Genomic DNA, 20,285 nt, shown 5'->3' with positions numbered 1-20,285 from the left:
TTAATAGATGTTTGCGATTGTGTTAGAGACGGGGTAATGCTTGGTGGCTCCCGTGTGTCATCGAGCCACCAATTAAGCTCTGCAAATAATCCAGAAATGTGGAAAAACTGTTTGACGGTATAACTCCACAATTTAGTCCGACATGTTCACAGTTTTTGTAACGTGTTTCAGCAATACATTTATAATTATATGTTAAGAAAAAATTCTCTAAAATGACTTTGAAAGAATACCTCACCCAAAAGTTACAGTGGTAGTGGACCTAATTTGTAAGTGGCTTTGGACAAAGACCTCTGCTAAATGCCTAAATGTAAGTCACGTGGAGTAATTTAATCACTATGGCTTCCTTTTAAAGCTTGAGAACAGTTGGTCACTATCCAAACCACACTTTAAAAAATCCACATTTTGGTTCTGAATACCAAAGAAAGACATCAAGGGTTTGAATGACATGAGGGCAAGTAAATAATAATAAAAAAAACATTTAGGGATGATCTTATCCTAATAAAACCAAATGTTCAAAACGATAAGAACGCACACTTAATTTCATTGTATACTCACCCAGGCCATTGAGCGTTCCTATGTGGTTGATCATGAAACCACTGATGCTGTGATTGGCCAGCGAGTCAAACATACTGCTAAGTGCACTGGCTCCTGCTGCTGTGCCAATCAGATACTCCAAAATCAGATTCCAGCCAATGAAAAAAGCCACAAATTCACCCACTGTCACATAGCTATAGGTATAGGCCGAACCTGTTGTTTTAGGCACCCGCACACCAAACTCAGCATAACACACCCCTGTGGAAACATAGCAAATATTACTGCAGCACAGTGAAGTACATCTTACCTTATAGGTAAGTTACCATATCAATACAAGTATGCAAGTCTTTAAGAGGTTTGCCAAATAAGGACATTGATTTTTTGGGCTGCAGTGTCAGATCAAATCTCAAATGTCAAACCCAGAAAATCCCAGAGGGCTGAATAGCACCGGGGAAATCCTCCTCAGGCTGGATCCCTGTAAACCCCACCACCAATGGAATGGATAAGGATTATGTGTTTGCACATTTAATCCTCAAAGCACTATTTGGCATCAGAGCTATGGAGGAGGGCATAACCCTAAAGTTACATGCATATTTTATACCGGTATGCACTTTTCACTTTAGGGTACAATCTGGGACAATTTTAATTAAAAATAACATAAAATTGATACAATTAAATAATTAGATATGTTTAACTTTCATCTGAAACAGTGATTTTGTTTTGTGCCACCATATGGTTGCCAAATGGACTTTAAACATTTAATGTGATCCATGTGTTATTTGTGTGTGATGTATTATTTTTATTTGTTTCTCATGATAACATCTGAACACTGTGTCTGTTTCCATGGGTTCAAAGTTTACTAGCTCATAGGAAAAAATGTAAAATTTTTCCTTTCCATTTTCATTTTGGTCTTTATGCTGGCATTCATAGTACACCTGTAAATGATTTTTCCCTATTTAATTTTCCCGATTCTATTTATGGTGCTGCATGCTGTTCACAGCCCCACCTGTAAACCTAATAATCACGTTTACTGTAGGTCATCATGGGTCAGAAATAACACTTTACACCCATATATACGCAAATCTACTGACTCAGGATCAATAGATACATTTTTTTTTATTATCCACAGCACCTTAACACCAAGTAAATCATCTCCAGCAGTCACACTTCACTAGAGGCAGGTTTAATGCTAGATGACAGATTGGCATTTGGCACATTTTCCTCTTCTGTGTGTCAGAGGAAGTTGACGGTGCACTCACCTGACAGGATGGAGGCCACGGCAGCAATGATGAAAGACACAATGACCCCAGGTCCTGCCATTTCCTTAGCAACAAGTCCAGATACCACGTACATGCCCGTACCTACGCAGCTTCCCACTCCCAGAGACACAAGGTCTACCGTGGAGAGCACGCGGGCAAGTTTGGTGCCATGAGCTCCGGTGCCACCTCCTGTGCTCTCCAGCATCGACTCCACCGGCTTTGTGCGCAGGATGCGGGACTGGAAGGCATACCAGGTGGCCCCCCACTGAATCCGCCGTGGGTCCAGTTTGGCAAAGAGTCCGCTCATCCTGGAGCCTGGAGTTATGGTTTAGAGGGCTTCCAGAAATAGGATTAGAGAGTCTGTGGAGAATTAAGTATCGTTTTTGGGATATGGACCTTGGGATTACGAATGGATTCCAGAGAAAGCTGCTGAGATGTTGCAGTCTTACTATTTTTCACTTGAGCATCATTGTCAGAGAGATCCACATGATCGTGAAGATGAAGATGAAGCAGTGCTGTGAACAAAATAAGATGACATCATCAACATGATGATTTTTTTTCAGCATTTATTTCAAATTGCCATTTTTCAAGTGTGTGTAACTCACAGGCTTTTTGAGGGGCTGTTGTTGACTATAAATAATTGTGTCATGGTAAAAGCCTTTTTGTGGTAGCATAAATGAATATAATGCTCTATTCACATTTATCTGCCTGATTAAATATTAATGCAGGAGGCAACAACCCCTTTGTCCCATTGCCTATTCACTCATTTTTGCTTATGAAAACCTTATGCAAGTTAGTTTAGCAGATTTGTTTTTTTACTACCACAATATTTCACTGCCCTTGTAGGTCAAGAAAAGCAGATAAGAACACAGTCATCTGTCTAGCTAAATGATACTGTCAAGAACATTGATACTGATAGGTAATACAAAACCTTCAGACTTAATCATAAATAAGAAGAATGATAATATGAGAAACCTGTCAATTCTGGGAAGGCGTCTATTTAATTCAAATTTATTCTTAGATTTGATATAGAAGGACGCACGTCTTATCAGATTTTTACACTGCCAAATTGTGTAAGACAGATGAGATGAGAGACATAAAAAAAAGCTGTTTGGGAAGTGATACTCATTTTAATGGCCTTGTGTAAGTAGTTGTTGATTAAACATCTTGAGATTCTCTTGAACATCAAGAACTACACGCTGAAAACCAATAAAATGTACGGATGAGCCCTGGTCCAAAGCCAAAAAGAAACAGACACAAAACCAAACCAGTGTGTGTTTATTCTTGTTCTTTTTGACATAATTTCCTCTGACATGCTTTATCCTCTAACCTTTCTAAACATATTATATTGAATTTTAAAGTTATTTCCCCCTTATTTCCTTGATCTGCTCTTTCACCAATTCTTAATTCTCTCTCTCTCTCTCTCTCTCTCCTCTCTCCTCTCCTCCCTCTCTCTCTCCTCTCTCTCTCTCTCTCACTCTCTCTCTCTCTCCTCTCTCTCTCTCATCTCTCTCTCTCTCTCTCTCTCTCTCTCTCCTCTCATCTCTCTCTCTCTCCTCTCTCTCTCTCTCTCTCTCTCTCTCTCTCTCTCTCTCTCTCTCTCTCTCTCTCTCTCTCTCTCTCTCCTCTCTCTCTCTCTCTCTCTCTCTCTCTCTCTCTCTCTCTCTCTCTTCTCTGTGTCTGACTAACTGTCTGCAGGATGACAGTATAACAGAGCATTGAGCAATCTATTCCTCCCACATGGGCACATGCTTATTGACCGGTATAATGATTTCTGTCTTGCTTCAGTCTGCTTTCCTGTAATTACAAGTAAAAGGTAGTGAAAGAAAACTAGGTTTTTACTAGTGTTTCAACTTACTGACTGTATCAGATAAAAAACAGCACCATTTTTAATGAAAACCCTTTGAAAAGTGACAAAGAATGAAAAAAAAAACCACACGTTTACCTTGTCTTAGTTGAATAACGGTAGTCTACCCGCATTCGCAAACATACAAAAAGTGCTAGACATTCTGAACATCTCCGTTTCATAGAAATTCCTCCTTTAGAAATGTCCGCCAGAAAATGGCCCAATTTGAACAACGGATACATATTACGTAAAATGCATCTCACTCCCCCCACTCTCATTAAATTCCCCTCCCTTAATTTGCATCCACCCGGCCTCTCGCCTCCAACAGGAAGTAAATTGCAGCAGTCTTCGCGAAGTTCAAGGCAAAATGGGGAGTCGCGTTCTGAGGTGTGCTCTTCAATCTGTAAAATTTTGGTCGGTCTGTGTTTTGAAGATGGCGAAGTTTACATTTCTTTTGAGTGCCAGCAAAGGCAGCCAATCAGTGTCAAGTGCTTGCATTTCATAATGAGGTTGCCAGTTAAGCCCCAAGGGACGCCAAATAGGTGCAAAACAATGCGTTTAAAATCATCCACCATAATTGAACTTTCTTAGAGAGGTTTTTGGAAGCTTCTAAGGCATTACAGGCGCAACCAAAAAAATTTGTCACATCACAGAACAAGGATAAATACCCCGTTCAATCATTCTTTGTCACCTTTAATTAAAATGAGACACATGAGACATTCTGCAGCAAACAAAATGTGTCCATTTTCTGCAAAATAAACTAATAGGGAAATTTTAACTGATTCATAAACTATTTGTACAGTACATTGGTTAGCTTTGTGCTTCCTAAAGAAACAGTGAAGCAGAAAAATGTCCTGCTTGTTTTTTACAAAAATTTAACTGTAAAGTTCACCAGCCTTCGGCGTGTGCAATGTCAGCAAGTTAACAACAAACTGAAGGCCTGAGCTCTAATCTAATATGGATTCCCATCAGATCTGAACCTTCACAGGCACATAACACTGTTTGCCTTCAGGGTGCTGGACGGACGTTGATGTGTTTTAAACAATATGAGTTCCTCACCACTGACTTTATAACACACAGGTTTTAAACAGTGGCCTGGAGTGCAACACACTGTGTGGGTGTACAGGAGGAAAGTCACAAAAACAAGACAAAGCTACGGTGTAAGGAACTTTCATACACAGCTTCACTCTAAAAAAAACTGGTTTATTATATCTAGGCTACCCAAACCGTGGGTTAAGCCTTGTGGGTCATTTAGTTGTGTGTTATTTTCTTTTCAGTCGTGGATAGTTTTTTGGGCAGTTAGTTAATATGGGTTAATATTTGGGATGTTTTCACTGACAGTTAAATGAATCCCTCCCGTGACGCATCAACCCAAATGCTGGGTCAAATTAACTCAGTGTGTGGTGCTGTTTGAAATCACTTCAGGTGTGGGGAGGCTGTAGTTTTCACACAAACAGATTTACGTGGATAAACAAGGTTTTGTATCAATATATTTATACATAAAATTAGTACTGTTTACTAGAAAAAGCAAATACGTGTAACAACAGTCCAGGTTACATGACGTTATTACATGCACCGCTATGTCATTAGCTTGTGATAAGCTTATTTGATAAATTACGCCCACAGGATCGTAAATACGTTGGTTATGTACGTGAGGTTTTTATTCCATATAAAACATAAGCAAATATATCATTGTATTAAAGAAAGACGAGTGATGTGTGATGCAATTAATGTCATGTTAACACACATAATCTGCCTTTTCAGGTAATTAAAAATAGTTTTAACTGTTGCATAAACTGCTTAAAGGCGTTCTAAGCGAATCTGTGTGTTGATTTTTTAAATGTGTTTTCAAACAAACTGAGCGTAGTTAACTCCTCCCCTCTGTAGCGATTCAGCGGGAGGAGGGGAATAAAGTTATTTGAAACACTATAAACCTCCGACTGTAATACTACGGGGATTCCCAAGGGAATCTTAGATTTTAGCTCAAAAGGGAATATTATGTATAACTAACTGTAATTAATTATACAAGTTTATCAGGTTTTACCTGGCGTAGCAGAATTAATAATAACAATTAATTAATATGTTCGTCCACCGAAGACATATATCCATAATCGTATATTAACGTCTAAGAAATGTTAATTTCATGGCCTTTAAAATTAACCTTCTTACTGATATACAGTGCTACTCGCAGCGTGTAGCTGGATCAAAAGGCAGAAATAGTGACTTTAATTTCGTGAGCATTGAACACAGAAACAATTCAATTGTGAAAATGCAAAACCGGTTTATTAACTACAAAACGAAGTACACACAACGACTAACTAAACATACACATATACAATAACATAAAACATAGATGAGAAAGAAAAGACTGAAAAGCTAGAGAGAGAGTAAAAGATTGGCAAAAACACTATTGCTTAACATCTGCACAAACCATCGGAAAATCTCTAAGGATCGCCTTAATTTTCATAAGGGGTAAAGCTTAAACATCAGCGAGTAGAACAAGGTTAATACTTGCATTTGGCTCTTTATGATGTAGTACGACGTGTCTGGTGCGCGCGGGTGCGAGCAGAGAGAGAGAGAGAGAGATAATCCAGGTGTGCTCGTAAGTCCGTTTGGTTGTTCCGTATGGCGGAGTGTTCCGCGTAAATTGTCCGAACTCGAAGTGCAAAGTGCAAGCCAGGAAATTACTGTCCCGAAGAGTAGGACAGGGCTCAGAGAAAAGATGATGAATCCGAGGGACTCTGGGTGAGTCTCAGCGAGTTTCCAAACTGCGCTGACGGGTTACCTGAGTAACCGAGCGACTGAGCGCTCCTGGGTGATTGAGCGATGATGGCTTGGACGATAGGCCGTTTTGACCTTTCACGCGCCCAGCCCATTTTAGGTGAAATGACCAATGTGCGAAGTGTTCGATCGCGCGGGAAACAAGCCTTTGTTCTTTCAGACATCACATTTGCGTAAATGCCAAATGATAAAAGTTTGTTTCCATAACTCTTCAAATCGATATTAAATGACATTGATGCGGCTTATGGTAATATGATACATAGAAATGATTAGGAAATAAAGAGTGGATTAATTTGATACTAGACAAGACATGGGTTTAAGATCACGTTGAATAATAATTTCATACCCAAGATATGAACCATGCTACAGTGAACAAAATCTAACTAGAGTGTTAACACACAGTTCCATCACACATACACGATCATGCAGTAAAGGGATATAAAATATATACACATTTAAACAGCTCATTGTGATCTTTAAATGTGGTTTCATCAGAGACATATAGTCCGTGCCCCCCCTGCTGTGTCTCTGGCGACTGTGGACTCTGGTGGAATTCCTTTGAACTTCCTTTGAAGACGGCATTTGTTTTAATTGTCGCCCACTTTACAGCCTTGATAGGTGATAGAGGAGACAGGGTTATCTAATTATCACAATTTTAGGGCTGTTGAAATCCAGATGCCAAATGGCCCCAATCTGACTCCGAGCCATTTGCTACATATCCCCCCTTCATGGCCACCAGGGTCTTGAGAGACTTTGGTGGGCGATGGTTCAATAGGCGATGGTTGGACAGGTCATTTGGTCTGGATGGCAGGTGTATCTTAATTTCCTGCAGCGCTTCTGCATGCCTGCAGAGGGGTGATTTCGATGAGGTTGGGCTCTTGCTCGGCTTGTGTGTCTTGCTTCCCACGGTTCCGCTTGAAGGCTCGAGGGAGGGCAGCTGTGCACTTGTTCACTGTTTCCTGCATCCCGCTGACTCTTCGGTACAGGATGAAAGCGAGGCCAAGAGTAAGGGCATATCCTACTCCTGTGGAGAGGCACAGTACCGTGTCAGCGGCGGTCCAGGCTCGGACAACAGGGAGGCTGTGCATAGCTGGCATCCGAGCAAGTGCCTGGAGGGCAGTGTCGATGGGCGTGACATCAATTAGTTGGGTCCCCCCTTCTGCAATCCTCATCTCCAGTTCAGGGTCTAAAGTGAAGTTGTGGTCCCTGAAGAAAGTTGAAATTTCCAGTTCGGTGTGGTACTCCTCACTGGGAAGGTGATAGAGTGCGAGTTCATCGATGTGAAGAATCGCATCCTTTGGAACTTGAATCCACATCGTCTGGTTTGGTAGACTGATGCGGGTGGCTGTGTCGTGTTGGTCGTAGGTCAAAATGGCTGTGCTGGCTGGGGTGTTGACCAGCCATCGGTCACCTACGATTTCTGCTTGGGTGTTAGTGACCTCGGCTCGTGGTTTAGCTGAGGCAGGACAACGAGAGTCAATCTTCATGGGCCGCAGCCCACAGATGCCGTCAGTGTTGTCCCGAAGGAAAGGTTTGCTGGGGCAGAGATAATGAATGTCTTTCGTGAGGCTGCACATGCGCAGGTTTGGTGCAAGGTACAGCTGTTCATTGCTGTCATGGTAAGCCACAACGTCGGGGGTGCGTATTCTGATGTGGGTGTTTCCCTGCCAGAAGCCAACATTGACAATGTCTTTGAGTCTGTAGATGTTGTGTGACTCAATGATTGGCAGGTTTATCAGAAAAGCAAGTTCGCCTTGTTCAGGGGCTATGCTTAAGGGAATTGCGCTACCTAGGGAGTAGGCCAGATGTGCCTGCAGAGTGTTTGTTGGCCCTGCAGTGGCAGAGGATAAAATGGTCTGTACCAGGCTTAGGGGTACCAGGTAGGGTGGAATTCTACCCATGGCTAGACTGTCCACAGAGGAGCTCACCTCGCGCAGCATGTCTGACATCAGAGCTGTGACCAGTTGAGAATAGGCATGATCCACCTGCAGTACTGAGAAAATCTGTTTCAAAGAGTTCACTGTTTGTTTCAGTGCGACACTGTGTGTGTTGAGAATTACGACAGTATCTTTTAAGGATTTTCCCATGGTTTGCAGTGATTTGCTCTGAGCTGTCAGTTGTTCTCTCAGTTGAGGTATTTCCTCCTGGATCTCATTCACATGTCGTCTCACCGTGGCTATGCTGACTGCATTGACACTGGTGACTCCAATGTTGAACAAAGTTCCGACTGCTGCGGCGGCTCCGAGTAGGGCCCCCAGGAACCGCTTGGGGCGCTTAGTTTGTCCGCTGAGATCTGCTTGTGTGACAGTCATCTTCTGAAGTTGGTACAGCATGTGTTTGATGTCGGCCTCTGCGTGAAACATAGCGTTCTGCGCCCATCGTTCTCCTGCCCAACTGGTTTCTGGTGCTGATGCTGTGTAGTGTGCTCTGTAGACATCACGGGGGTTGAGTCGGACATAGACTTTTTGGCTATGTGTTCTGCAGTTCGTGATCAGGAGTCCGGGTTGCTCTTTTAGGACGATGCCTGAGGCTGGACCCGGCGACACGATTTCAGGTTGCGACCACCCCCCTTGTAGGCTGATGTACAGGACAGTGATCCACAGCAGCATCCTGATGACAGAGAGAGAGAGAGAGAAAGAACAATAGGTGAGCGCTACAGGTCCTTGTTTGGTCAGGACAGCTCTCTTTCTTTTCATTAGCGGCTGTTCCCTAGGTGGCAGAGTTTTAGTGATGAGGCAGTGTGGAGGGAGTTTGGCCTGGTTAGTGCTAGTCCCCCCTTTACTGTCATGCCACAATGTTGAGTGTCTCTTGACTTGGTTCCGGTGGACCCCTCTGAAAATTGGTTCCTTCTGACTCCTGCCCATCTTGATCCGGTATGCAACGGGAGAGAGTTTGTCCACCATCTCATGAGGTCCTGTCCAGTGTGGCAGAAATTTCTTTGACAGCTGCTGGTGAGCTGTCTGAATTGGCGGGGCGAAACTGCAGTACCAGATCTTGGTCGTTTGAAAAGCGAAGGTCGTTCCCAGATGAAGTTCATCCAGATACTGGTGAGTGGTGTCATTGGGTGCTGGAAAGCATTCCACCAACTTTGTGAATTGGCAGATGACCGTGAGAAAGTGTTCGTTGCCCCTCGTTGACCTGGGTAATGGTCCAACCCAGTCTATCTGGAGGTCTGACAATGGGAAGTTGACACCTCTTTTTTGCAGTGGTGCTCCATGGTTTGGGTTAGCCGGTTGGAACTGGCAGCAAACCAGACATCCCTTGATGTATTGTGCTACATCCTGCTGCATTTCAGGCCAGTATGCCACCTGTTTCAGTGTTTCATACGTGGCTTTTGTGCGATGGTGTCCAGCACATGCTGTGTCATGCGCATGCATCAGTAGGACCCCCCTATGGGCCTGAGGAACCACAAGCGCAGGTGTAGTGCGTTCATCAGGGACATACCAGAGGATGTTGTGTTGTATGCGCAGCAGGTGCCTGACATCGTTGAGACGTTTGCGGGTTGGAGCAGCAGACATGTCAGAGTTTGTGATAGGGTAGGTGGAGGGGTCTAAGAGGTGGTTTAACATAGCTTGGGTAGGGATGTTAAAGGCTTGTAGTTTCTGATGATCTGCATCATCCTGCATGGCATCTGCATCTTTTAAATTCTGTTGAACTTGTGCGTCAAGTCCTGGGTATGGTTCTGAGTCTTTGGCTGGATGCAGAGTGCAGAGCAGTGAACTTTTGGAGTTTAGGTCTGAGACGAAGTTCCCGCGGCTGGCTGGGGGGTCGTCCATGACCTGTGTGACCTGGCAGTTTACCTCAGATGATCTGGCTGATTGAAAGGGTAAAGGTTCTCGCACTTGAGCCCAAATTTTTAACTGTTTAAAGTCCATTAAGGGTTCAAAGCGGTCTAGCAGGTCTTTGCCAATGAGGAGAGGATATGAGTCCATTGGTGAGATGTACACAGGGTGTATGATGCTCATAGGACCGATTGTCAGGTGGATGGGAATCACCTGTTGCAGTTGAACTTCAGTCTGGCTGTAAGACTGCACATTCAGCATACACCTTTGGGGTTTAAGGGTCAAATTTTGGGCCTTAGCTCTGTTCTGGAGTCTGGTGAAAAGCTGGGATGACATCAGCGTTAGGTCAGCTCCGGTGTCGACGAGGGCTTCTAGTTCGACCTCATTTTCCAAGGTGATGGATAGATATAGCTTTTTGGCTTCTCCTCTTTCGATCAGGTTTCCCAGGAGGCTTGGTACTGGGGCTGTTGTATTAATAGGCAGGCAGTTAAGGCTGGTTTCCTGTGACTCTGTAGGGAAGGAGACAGTTAACACAGCACTCTCTGGTACTTGCAGGCTTTGGTTGGTTGGTGTCTGAGATATTGTTTGTACGCCAAAGTCTTTGGTTTGTGAAATGAATAAGGAGTCGGGATTGTCTTCGTGGTCCTGTTTGTGGGGCCTCTTTTGGATTAACTCCTTCAATATTCTCAGAATCTCTGCTGATTCAGACGTGTCTGTGTCACTCTGTTTCTGGGGTAGTTCAGGCTTAACCCTGCTCTGTGTGTATCGATGTTGACTGTTACCAGTTTTTGATCTGCCAGGTGCAGGACGGTTACCTCTAGGTCGTCGGCCAGGTTCCCACGAGCCGCCACCCTTCTGGTTGTCTGATGAGTTTGGCTGGCTCCATGACCTCTCGGCGCGTCCCATTTGGTGCTTGGGACGAGCCCCTTCATGGCCGTACCATTCCTGGCTGGCTGTAAAGTCTCTTGACCCTCTGTTGAAAGGTCTTTCACTGTGGCGCGGTCGTGCGCCCTCCAGTGGTAGTTCAGGGTACAGTTCAGAGACAGGGAGAATGACAGGGTTTTTAACAGTCTTTTCAGAGGCCGCTCTTTGTTTACCATAAGCTTTATGGGCCAAGTCCCGCAACTGCCTGGTTGTCATCGTGCGAGGGCAGGCCATAACCCCTAAGTGTTGGCTTACTGTGAAATGAAGATTTCGCAGGAAAAGGGTCCTGAAGTTAAAGTCCTCCTCCATTCCTGGCTCATTCCGTGAGCCAAAGTAAGCTCGCCTGAGTCTGTTGTAGTAGGCCTGTGGAGTTTCGTTTCTGCTCTGTTTGAGGTCCATTGCTGTAACTAGTCCATGTTCTGACTCTGGATCCGAAAACTCTTCTATTAAAGCCTTTTGCAGCTGCTTGTAATCCATCTTGACGTTTTCTGGCTGCCGGTCAAGGAAACTCCTCACCTCACGACTGGAAGTAACCCGTAGCAGATACAGTTTGTCTCTTGTGGTTACATTTGGCAGTGTTTGCAAATAAAAGTTAATGTCCTGCAGGTATGAGTGGATATCATGGCCACCTGCAGGGTTTGGGGTAAATGTTGGGATATTTCTAGCCAGCTTGTCGAGGTCTTTGGGTGCCACGCCGGGCATGTCTGCAGGTGACCTCGGGAAATTTGTTTGTTCCCACCCCTCTGTGGTAGTGAGAGGTTCTGGGATGCTGGCTGATGTCTTTAACAGTGGGCTCCCGCCCCCCTTTTCAACAGAAAAGCTTTGGTGGGAGGGTGCAGGCTCACTGGTTGAATGAAAGGGAAAGGTTGCTATTTCCCTTACTTGTTCAGCTTGCAGTTTATACGCATAAATGAGTTCTCTTTGGGCAGAGTCAAGGTCGTCCCTAGCCTGGTCTCGTTGCTGAGCCAGAGCTCGACCTTCATCTCGAGACGCTCGCAGGTGATTCTCACAGGCCTTCAGCTTGGCATCACGTTCCTTCAGTTCTGCCTTTGCTCTCACCAGAAGATGTTCAGCCTGCTGAAGCTTTCCAGACAGCTCTTCTCTGGCTGTCTTTTCCTGTTGCTCCTTGTGCTCTGTGTCTGTGCGGAGTTTTGACAAGGCCTCTTGGAGTTGTCCAATCTCGTCCTTTAGCCTCCAGTGTTCCTCCTCTGTCGATGGGTGTTGATCCTCTAATCCCTGTGTCAGCTGATCTAGACGATTCTGCGCGTCCTCCTGATTCCTCCGTGCCTCTGCCGCTTGGAGCTGTAGAGCTGCTGTATCCTGTTCCAGTTGGGCGACATTCCTTTCGCCCAGTTTTAGCTGGATGATGAGGTTGTGAGCGATGGCACCTGTGATCTTGGCTATATCCTTGTGACTGTAGCTCCTCGTTGGGTCGAGGGTTATGAACTTGTCCAGGGTGTCGTCGAGTTGCTCTCTTTCCAAGTGTTGCAGTTCATTGGCGAGGTTGGGCAGGAGTTCAGATGTCACAGCGCTGAGCCAGGCCTCTAGCTGGTCCCAGTGGTTGACAGGGCTTGGTGATCTGGACATGTTGACACACTAATAGAAGAGAAAACACAAAGAGCCAATGCGAGTCCGCACAGTTCAACGAGCTACGGCAATAAAAAAAGTATATATATATATATATATATATATATATGTGTGGGCTATGAGCTTATTATCAGGACCTTTCTCCAGCGGCACAGATAATCAGTGTGGGGGAAAAAAAAAAAGGGAAAAAGTTTAGTAATTTGTCGCTTTGTTAAAACCTATAGGTCGCCTTGGACATTTGGTTTATCGAGCGTATTACTAATGAATTCTCCTTATGGTTTGTGCAGTTTTGCTCTTTCAGCCCAAAATAAAGTGAATCAAAATAATTAAAATTAATTAATTATAATGATTAAAATAAAATAAAACAAAATAGAATAAAGAATGAGGAGGATAGGTTGCTGGAAATGAAATAGGAACGGAAAAGAGAGGAAAGAAAAACAAATAAATAAAAAAAAAAAACAAATAAAATGAAAATAATACTAATAAAATAAAATGAAAATGGGAATTGAGACAGCCAACAGACGAAGTCCTAAGGCTGGGAAAATGAAGAGGATAGGAGGTGGAAAAGGGGTTTCCTGTTTCAGCTTAGCAGGTTCTCTACCCTAGATTTGATGACAGGGCCTTACAGGGAGAGGGCACTATGGAGTCATGCGAGCTAGGGGAGTGGCTTAGCTAGAGTGGCTGGGCTAGACCCAACGTGAGAGGGATCTGGTGCCTCTAGTGGCTACAGAGGGGAGAAAAGTGCATCTCTTTTACACTAACACCTGTTGACTATTTAAGACAACCCAGGGTGGAACACAGAGACAAGGCGCTTCCCTGAGCACGCAGCCAAGAGTGCCGGGCCTTCTGCCCTCCCCACCTCGACCGCTCAACAGTCACGCCCTTCACACCGCCAGGCCGCACTCAAAGGTGTCACCCACCAACTGGCACTGCCGCTAGGGCTTTGTGTGTCAGCTGGCACGGTTAGCGATTGGAGTGCCCGGTGGCAGAGGTCGCACTGTGTCTTGCTGCCTAAGGTGCTAAAGGAGGGAGCTACCGCAGCACCCCGACTGTACACACTCGAGTCAGTTCAACGGGACCGGTCTCTTGTAGAACTCACCGCTGGCGAAGTCCTGATTCATCTATCAAGTGTTAGCTTTAAAGAGATGCACAGGGGCTTATCCTATTGCACCAGTTAAAACATAAATGAATTCACTGAGAATGGGACTTATGGGGCTGAATTCTATTCACAGTAAAGAATTAATTCAATTAAAATTTAAAATAAATCAAACTGCATTAAATTTAAATTTAAACTTAATTAAAATACAATCTCTACAATCGAAAAGAGAACAGGAAAGTAAGGAGCGAGAGAGAACAGCAAAAATGAAATAAAATAAAATAAATCAAAATAAAATAAAGAAATAATAAATTAATAAAGCCACAGCAATATTAATTATTATTTATCATTTAAGACCATAACCTTCAATATGTAGGAAATAAAACTACAAAGTAGTAGAATAACCTAGTTATTGAAGTAAGGTAAAAATTTCAAGTTTGACTCCTGTCATACACTTCCCAAAAGAGTTTATGAGAGGGCCAAACGAACTTTTCCCACCAGATGGCGATATTTCGCCCAACAAACAAAGAAAGCGGAAGTCAGGCTTAAAGTAAAGGAGAAGGAGAAGTGTTAGACACTCAAGACTGACATCTAGTGTTAGAACTAGGTAGTACGCTTTAAACTGACAAAGATTCGCTTCTATTCAACAATTACATCGGCGGCCGCTCCGTTGCTAAGACGACGGATGTAATTTGCTCATGTTTGCGCTGCCTATTTTAATTTTGGCTTAGTTACCGGGACACGCAATAAACAAAGAGTCCAACGTGCTTTATCGTACGTTGTGACTATAAATACTTGATCAAGTTTTCATCTCCTTAAAAAAAATTGAAGTCTTACCCTCGGTGCTTTCAATTTAAAAAAATCCACGTACGTGAATAAAATGGAAAAATACAATAGACAGCTTCTCTAATTGCAAATCATTTCCTGGAGATTTAACAAAAAGGCCTTATCAGATGGGAGTACTCACTCGACCACCGCTTCGCTCTAAATAAAGGAATTCTACTCTTTATTAGGCGGAATCAGACGGTAATTCAGCGTATCAAAGGGGTTTTAATACGGTTACCTTAAAGACTGCAGTAAACTATACATAACAGGGGCGCGAGTCTGTTACGTCCTGAAAATGATACAGGAAAATACATTTTCATTCATACAAATAAAGAACGAAATCAGTTATAGCTGATAGTTCTTTTTCATTCACACAATGCAAAACACATTTGACTTGTAACTGGTTTGCTCAGAAAATAATGTTTAAATCTGCCCGCGCGTTCTCCACCATTAATATGTAGCGATTCAGCGGGAGGAGGGGAATAAAGTTATTTGAAACACTATAAACCTCCGACTGTAATACTACGGGGATTCCCAAGGGAATCTTAGATTTTAGCTCAAAAGGGAATATTATGTATAACTAACTGTAATTAATTATACAAGTTTATCAGGTTTTACCTGGCGTAGCAGAATTAATAATAACAATTAATTAATATGTTCGTCCACCGAAGACATATATCCATAATCGTATATTAACGTCTAAGAAATGTTAATTTCATGGCCTTTAAAATTAACCTTCTTACTGATATACAGTGCTACTCGCAGCGTGTAGCTGGATCAAAAGGCAGAAATAGTGACTTTAATTTCGTGAGCATTGAACACAGAAACAATTCAATTGTGAAAATGCAAAACCGGTTTATTAACTACAAAACGAAGTACACACAACGACTAACTAAACATACACATATACAATAACATAAAACATAGATGAGAAAGAAAAGACTGAAAAGCTAGAGAGAGAGTAAAAGATTGGCAAAAACACTATTGCTTAACATCTGCACAAACCATCGGAAAATCTCTAAGGATCGCCTTAATTTTCATAAGGGGTAAAGCTTAAACATCAGCGAGTAGAACAAGGTTAATACTTGCATTTGGCTCTTTATGATGTAGTACGACGTGTCTGGTGCGCGCGGGTGCGAGCAGAGAGAGAGAGAGAGAGATAATCCAGGTGTGCTCGTAAGTCCGTTTGGTTGTTCCGTATGGCGGAGTGTTCCGCGTAAATTGTCCGAACTCGAAGTGCAAAGTGCAAGCCAGGAAATTACTGTCCCGAAGAGTAGGACAGGGCTCAGAGAAAAGATGATGAATCCGAGGGACTCTGGGTGAGTCTCAGCGAGTTTCCAAACTGCGCTGACGGGTTACCTGAGTAACCGAGCGACTGAGCGCTCCTGGGTGATTGAGCGATGATGGCTTGGACGATAGGCCGTTTTGACCTTTCACGCGCCCAGCCCATTTTAGGTGAAATGACCAATGTGCGAAGTGTTCGATCGCGCGGGAAACAAGCCTTTGTTCTTTCAGACATCACATTTGCGTAAATGCCAAATGATAAAAGTTTGTTTCCATAACTCTTCAAATCGATATTAAATGACATTGATGCGGCTTATGGTAATATGATACATAGAAATGATTAGGAAATAAAGAGTGGATTAATTTGATACTAGACAAGACATGGGTTTAAGATCACGTTGAATAATAATTTCATACCCAAGATATGAACCATGCTACAGTGAACAAAATCTAACTAGAGTGTTAACACACAGTTCCATCACACATACACGATCATGCAGTAAAGGGATATAAAATATATACACATTTAAACAGCTCATTGTGATCTTTAAATGTGGTTTCATCAGAGACATATAGTCCGTGCCCCCCCTGCTGTGTCTCTGGCGACTGTGGACTCTGGTGGAATTCCTTTGAACTTCCTTTGAAGACGGCATTTGTTTTAATTGTCGCCCACTTTACAGCCTTGATAGGTGATAGAGGAGACAGGGTTATCTAATTATCACAATTTTAGGGCTGTTGAAATCCAGATGCCAAATGGCCCCAATCTGACTCCGAGCCATTTGCTACACCTCCCTTCTGTGCTTTCATGAACGCGCCCAAACCCAACCCCCAAATCCTTCTTGGCGTTTATTGGCTGGAACACTTTGTTTTGTTTCGTGGTGCAGGTTTGGCCACTGTGTTTATATTGAAGTTTGTAGAGCCTGGGCTGTCTACAGAGATCACGTTTTTTTACAGTTTGATCAGCAGACAGGCAGCAAGCAGATAGTGAGGAGATTTTTGCTGTATGTAACAAAAAATGTTTTATGGTCTAAAACGCGTCAATTCGCTTAGAGAACCTTTAAGCAGCTCTTACAATACATTTCTGAACTTCTTCTTGTGTCCAGGGAAAGAGTTAATGTCAAATCAACCTCACTGTTAAGTTACCCGTCACAGGAATTTTGGACCATCATCAGGTGAGGCTCTAATCAGCACAAGACAATATACTAAAGTTATAATTTTTCGATTTTTTTTCTTATTTTTAAATTATAGAATCTAAAATGAGGAGGATGTAAATTCAGTGCCTATATTGTGAAAAAATCTAAATTGGCTTGTTTTGAATGCTAATGCCCCATTCAGACAGCCAGCGATCAGCAGTAGCAGAGCGACGCGATCTCATTCATTTCAATGGAAACCGGGCGACTTCCGGAGGCACGAGCGAAAGTGACCGTTGGCGATCGTATGGGTGTGTCCAGCGATGCGAGAAAGTTGAGAAAAGTTTAACTTTATGCAAATGTTGAGCGAATTTCGGGAGCGACTACCAATGAGAACGAAGCAGTGGAGTTCACGTCATCCTTCTCTCGTCAGTTACTGGCGTGGATGGTACTCATTTGTTTATGACAAGCAGATTTAGAAACGCCTCATTGAAAGAGACGGGTGACACACAGCGATAACGTCGTTGGCTGTCTGAACGAGGGGTAAGGGATGCTTCTTACCCTACAGTTACCCTACATTTGCTACAAAAGTGAGCGACACTGAGCGACACGCACTCGCTTGATGGGCGTTCCTTGGCTAGTATCTAAAAGCAGTATCAAAAGTCACTTTAGAGGTATTGTTAAGTTACAAGAATGGTGTTTTTGGATTTAAAAGTATTTTGTTTCTCGATAAAACTCCCGTTGAAAATGAATAGTAGCCTGTCGCTCTGTCTCTTGTAGCTAATGTGACTGGGAGGTTAGACAGTACTGTGAATATTTCAAACAATTACAGACCTTTATCTATATTTGCCACATGTCTGGCCAAAGCATGGTTACGTTTACTTTTGTAATCACTACAAAACCTATTACCTGCATTTTGATGAAATATCATAGTCAGAGTGTAGGCTGTCACTTCTGTGCTCTAAGCAAATAAATTAAGTTACACAGGCCTACTGTTCAGAGTTACAATAAAAAAGCAGGTGGATCCCCAGGTAGACGATAAAGGTTCAATTAAATCAGCTATGACTGTCGATTAGTCGTAAACTGTGTACTTGTGGGGGTGATCGGTAAGGAAGGAGATGATAGACAGAGCATCTGGCCATCTGCAGGCAATGTGAGAGGAATTGATTTCCATTGTAAGCTCATAGTGGGATAAAGAGATTGAGCGTATTTTATGGCTTTTGTTATGGAGGCCTGATTGATTGAGCTATTGCCATTGTAAATCTCTTATTAGTGAACAGTGGTATCTAATACAAACTAACCGGGTTTTCTTTGGGGTACATAAAGCATTATGTTTGTTCAATACTTTCAATTGAGGCTTTGCACAATCAAAATTTTAATAAAAAAAAGCATTTTAGATATGGAGTATGCCTGAAGTAAATGGTTGAGGCCTGTTCTTTCATTGGACATTTTGATTTTGTTCCAGCATGTTGTCAATCATCTAATCATGTGACCTGTGGTCTTTCATATGAAACACATTTTACATCAGATGCTGTCAATGCAGTACAACACCACTGTCCTGATTCCTGAATAAGGTTAAATAAACTTATTTACCCTGCGTTATAGACCTTTTAAGCTTCTACCACCCTATTTGAAAATATACATCTGTAATACATGCGAGCTTGTTGGAAAACGTATGTCTGTTTTTCTGGCAGAGCTTCTATCCGCTAAGTAATGGGTCCATGGCTCCACTCATTTCAATAGAGGATATTATTTAAACAGCCGTTTATGAGCACCATTTATTCATATTACACCCTTATGCAAACATTTTATAGACTTACAGTGTACATCACAGTCTCCAGGCTCACAGAATCACTGACAGCAAAATATTAATAATTCATAAAAAATCCATGTTTAAGAATCCATGTCTGGTCATCTCGGATTTTGTTATGGAGATAAAAATTAGGATTGGGTGTTTTTGGTAGTTTTGCATTATGATACAAGTTTAATTAGCGTTATTTTTCTGTTATTTCCCTATGGCATTTGAGATCGTTTGGACCCGAAAGCGATGCATGATGTCAGACTTAACAACCGGATTGCAAAGAAGTAGGGTCATATCAGACCATACCAATATACTGTACCAGTCTCAACCCGTATATCCAATATCCTCGTTTTTCAGACAATTTGTTTAATTCACTCTTATAATTTCATGCAAATGTTTTCTCTTAATTAACAAGATAATTTGTCAATGGCGGGGAAAGTGTTAAATCACTCTGTTGTTGTTTTCTAGTTTTCTTTTTCAAATTTGTGCCGTCAAACTGTTGTTTTAAAGCAATGAGTCGTGTGCAATCAGCTTTAACATTTTTAAGAAATGCAGTGATATACCGGGCAATAAAAAAAATCCAGATTTTTAATTGTGGCATTTTAACACACAAGACTGAGATCAAACTGAATAATTCTACATTGTATTTATTTTTACTGTAAAAATAAAGGATAAATTCACAAAACGAGACTTGATTATTTTTTCACTCCCGAAGACTGTTGCTTTTTAACCTAAGGAAAACACAGGAGCTTCAGCTTCAGCAGATGGTGTGTAAAAATGGTGTTTTGAGAACTGCATGTACTGTATAAGAGATTGGTTTAATTGCACTGTACTGCCAATATTCACCTTGGCAAATGGTGAAGAGAGAGAGAGAGAGAGAACAGAATACTTGACAGGCTTAACAGAGTGAGAAAACAAGGTTTATTTTATCCAATTTATTTGGACTCATTGCAAAGAATGACCCATAAAATCATTTTATGTAGAATTTTAGAGACTGGCAGTTGAAGTTTACTGCTACTGCTACTATAATTTTATGAATAATGAATATAAATTTTAGTGTGAACTATCCCGGTAAACACTTGAATTGTTCATATTTTTATACTCAGGTAAAACTGTCTATGATGTAGAGCAAGCCTATATCATATACTTATATAACTGTGCCATGATGTTGCCACATGCACTTATACATTTTGTGGCCCTGTTATTCCTCCCAAGGTTTTGACTTTCCTTGAACTTTCTTTTTGTCATAAAAATATACATATGCAAATAAAGTTCTAAAAATCTTTTAACTCTGTTTAATGCACAAACTGTGCGCTTTTATCAAACTTATATACACTTACATGCGGTCAAATCTGTATCAAGGCTGTATTGCTACTCCTCCCTTTTTCTTGTTTTCCCTGCTCTCCCCTCCTCCTCTAGTGCACAGCACGGTTACA

The 20,285-nt window shown here is 42.3% G+C and overlaps 1 protein-coding gene across 1 annotated transcript in view; it reads right to left on the bottom strand.

Moving 5' to 3' along the window:
* slc7a14a (solute carrier family 7 member 14a) overlaps positions 1 to 20,285 on the bottom strand; it is a 29,315-nt gene that overhangs the window by 6,971 nt on the left and 2,059 nt on the right. The window contains exons 2-3 of the mRNA XM_065276349.2: positions 1,794 to 2,308; positions 556 to 792 (exon numbers count right to left, since the gene is read on the bottom strand). Of these exons, the coding sequence (XP_065132421.1) occupies positions 556 to 792; positions 1,794 to 2,100 (544 nt within the window). The 5' untranslated portion in view covers positions 2,101 to 2,308. The remainder of the gene's footprint in view (positions 1 to 555; positions 793 to 1,793; positions 2,309 to 20,285) is intronic.

Source organism: Paramisgurnus dabryanus, chromosome 6, assembly GCF_030506205.2.
Source record: "Paramisgurnus dabryanus chromosome 6, PD_genome_1.1, whole genome shotgun sequence".
In the NCBI taxonomy this organism is placed as follows: Eukaryota; Metazoa; Chordata; class Actinopteri; order Cypriniformes; family Cobitidae; genus Paramisgurnus; species Paramisgurnus dabryanus.
The sequence above is the reverse complement of the archived record's forward strand: the minus strand, read 5'-3'. Positions and strand labels throughout refer to the sequence as shown.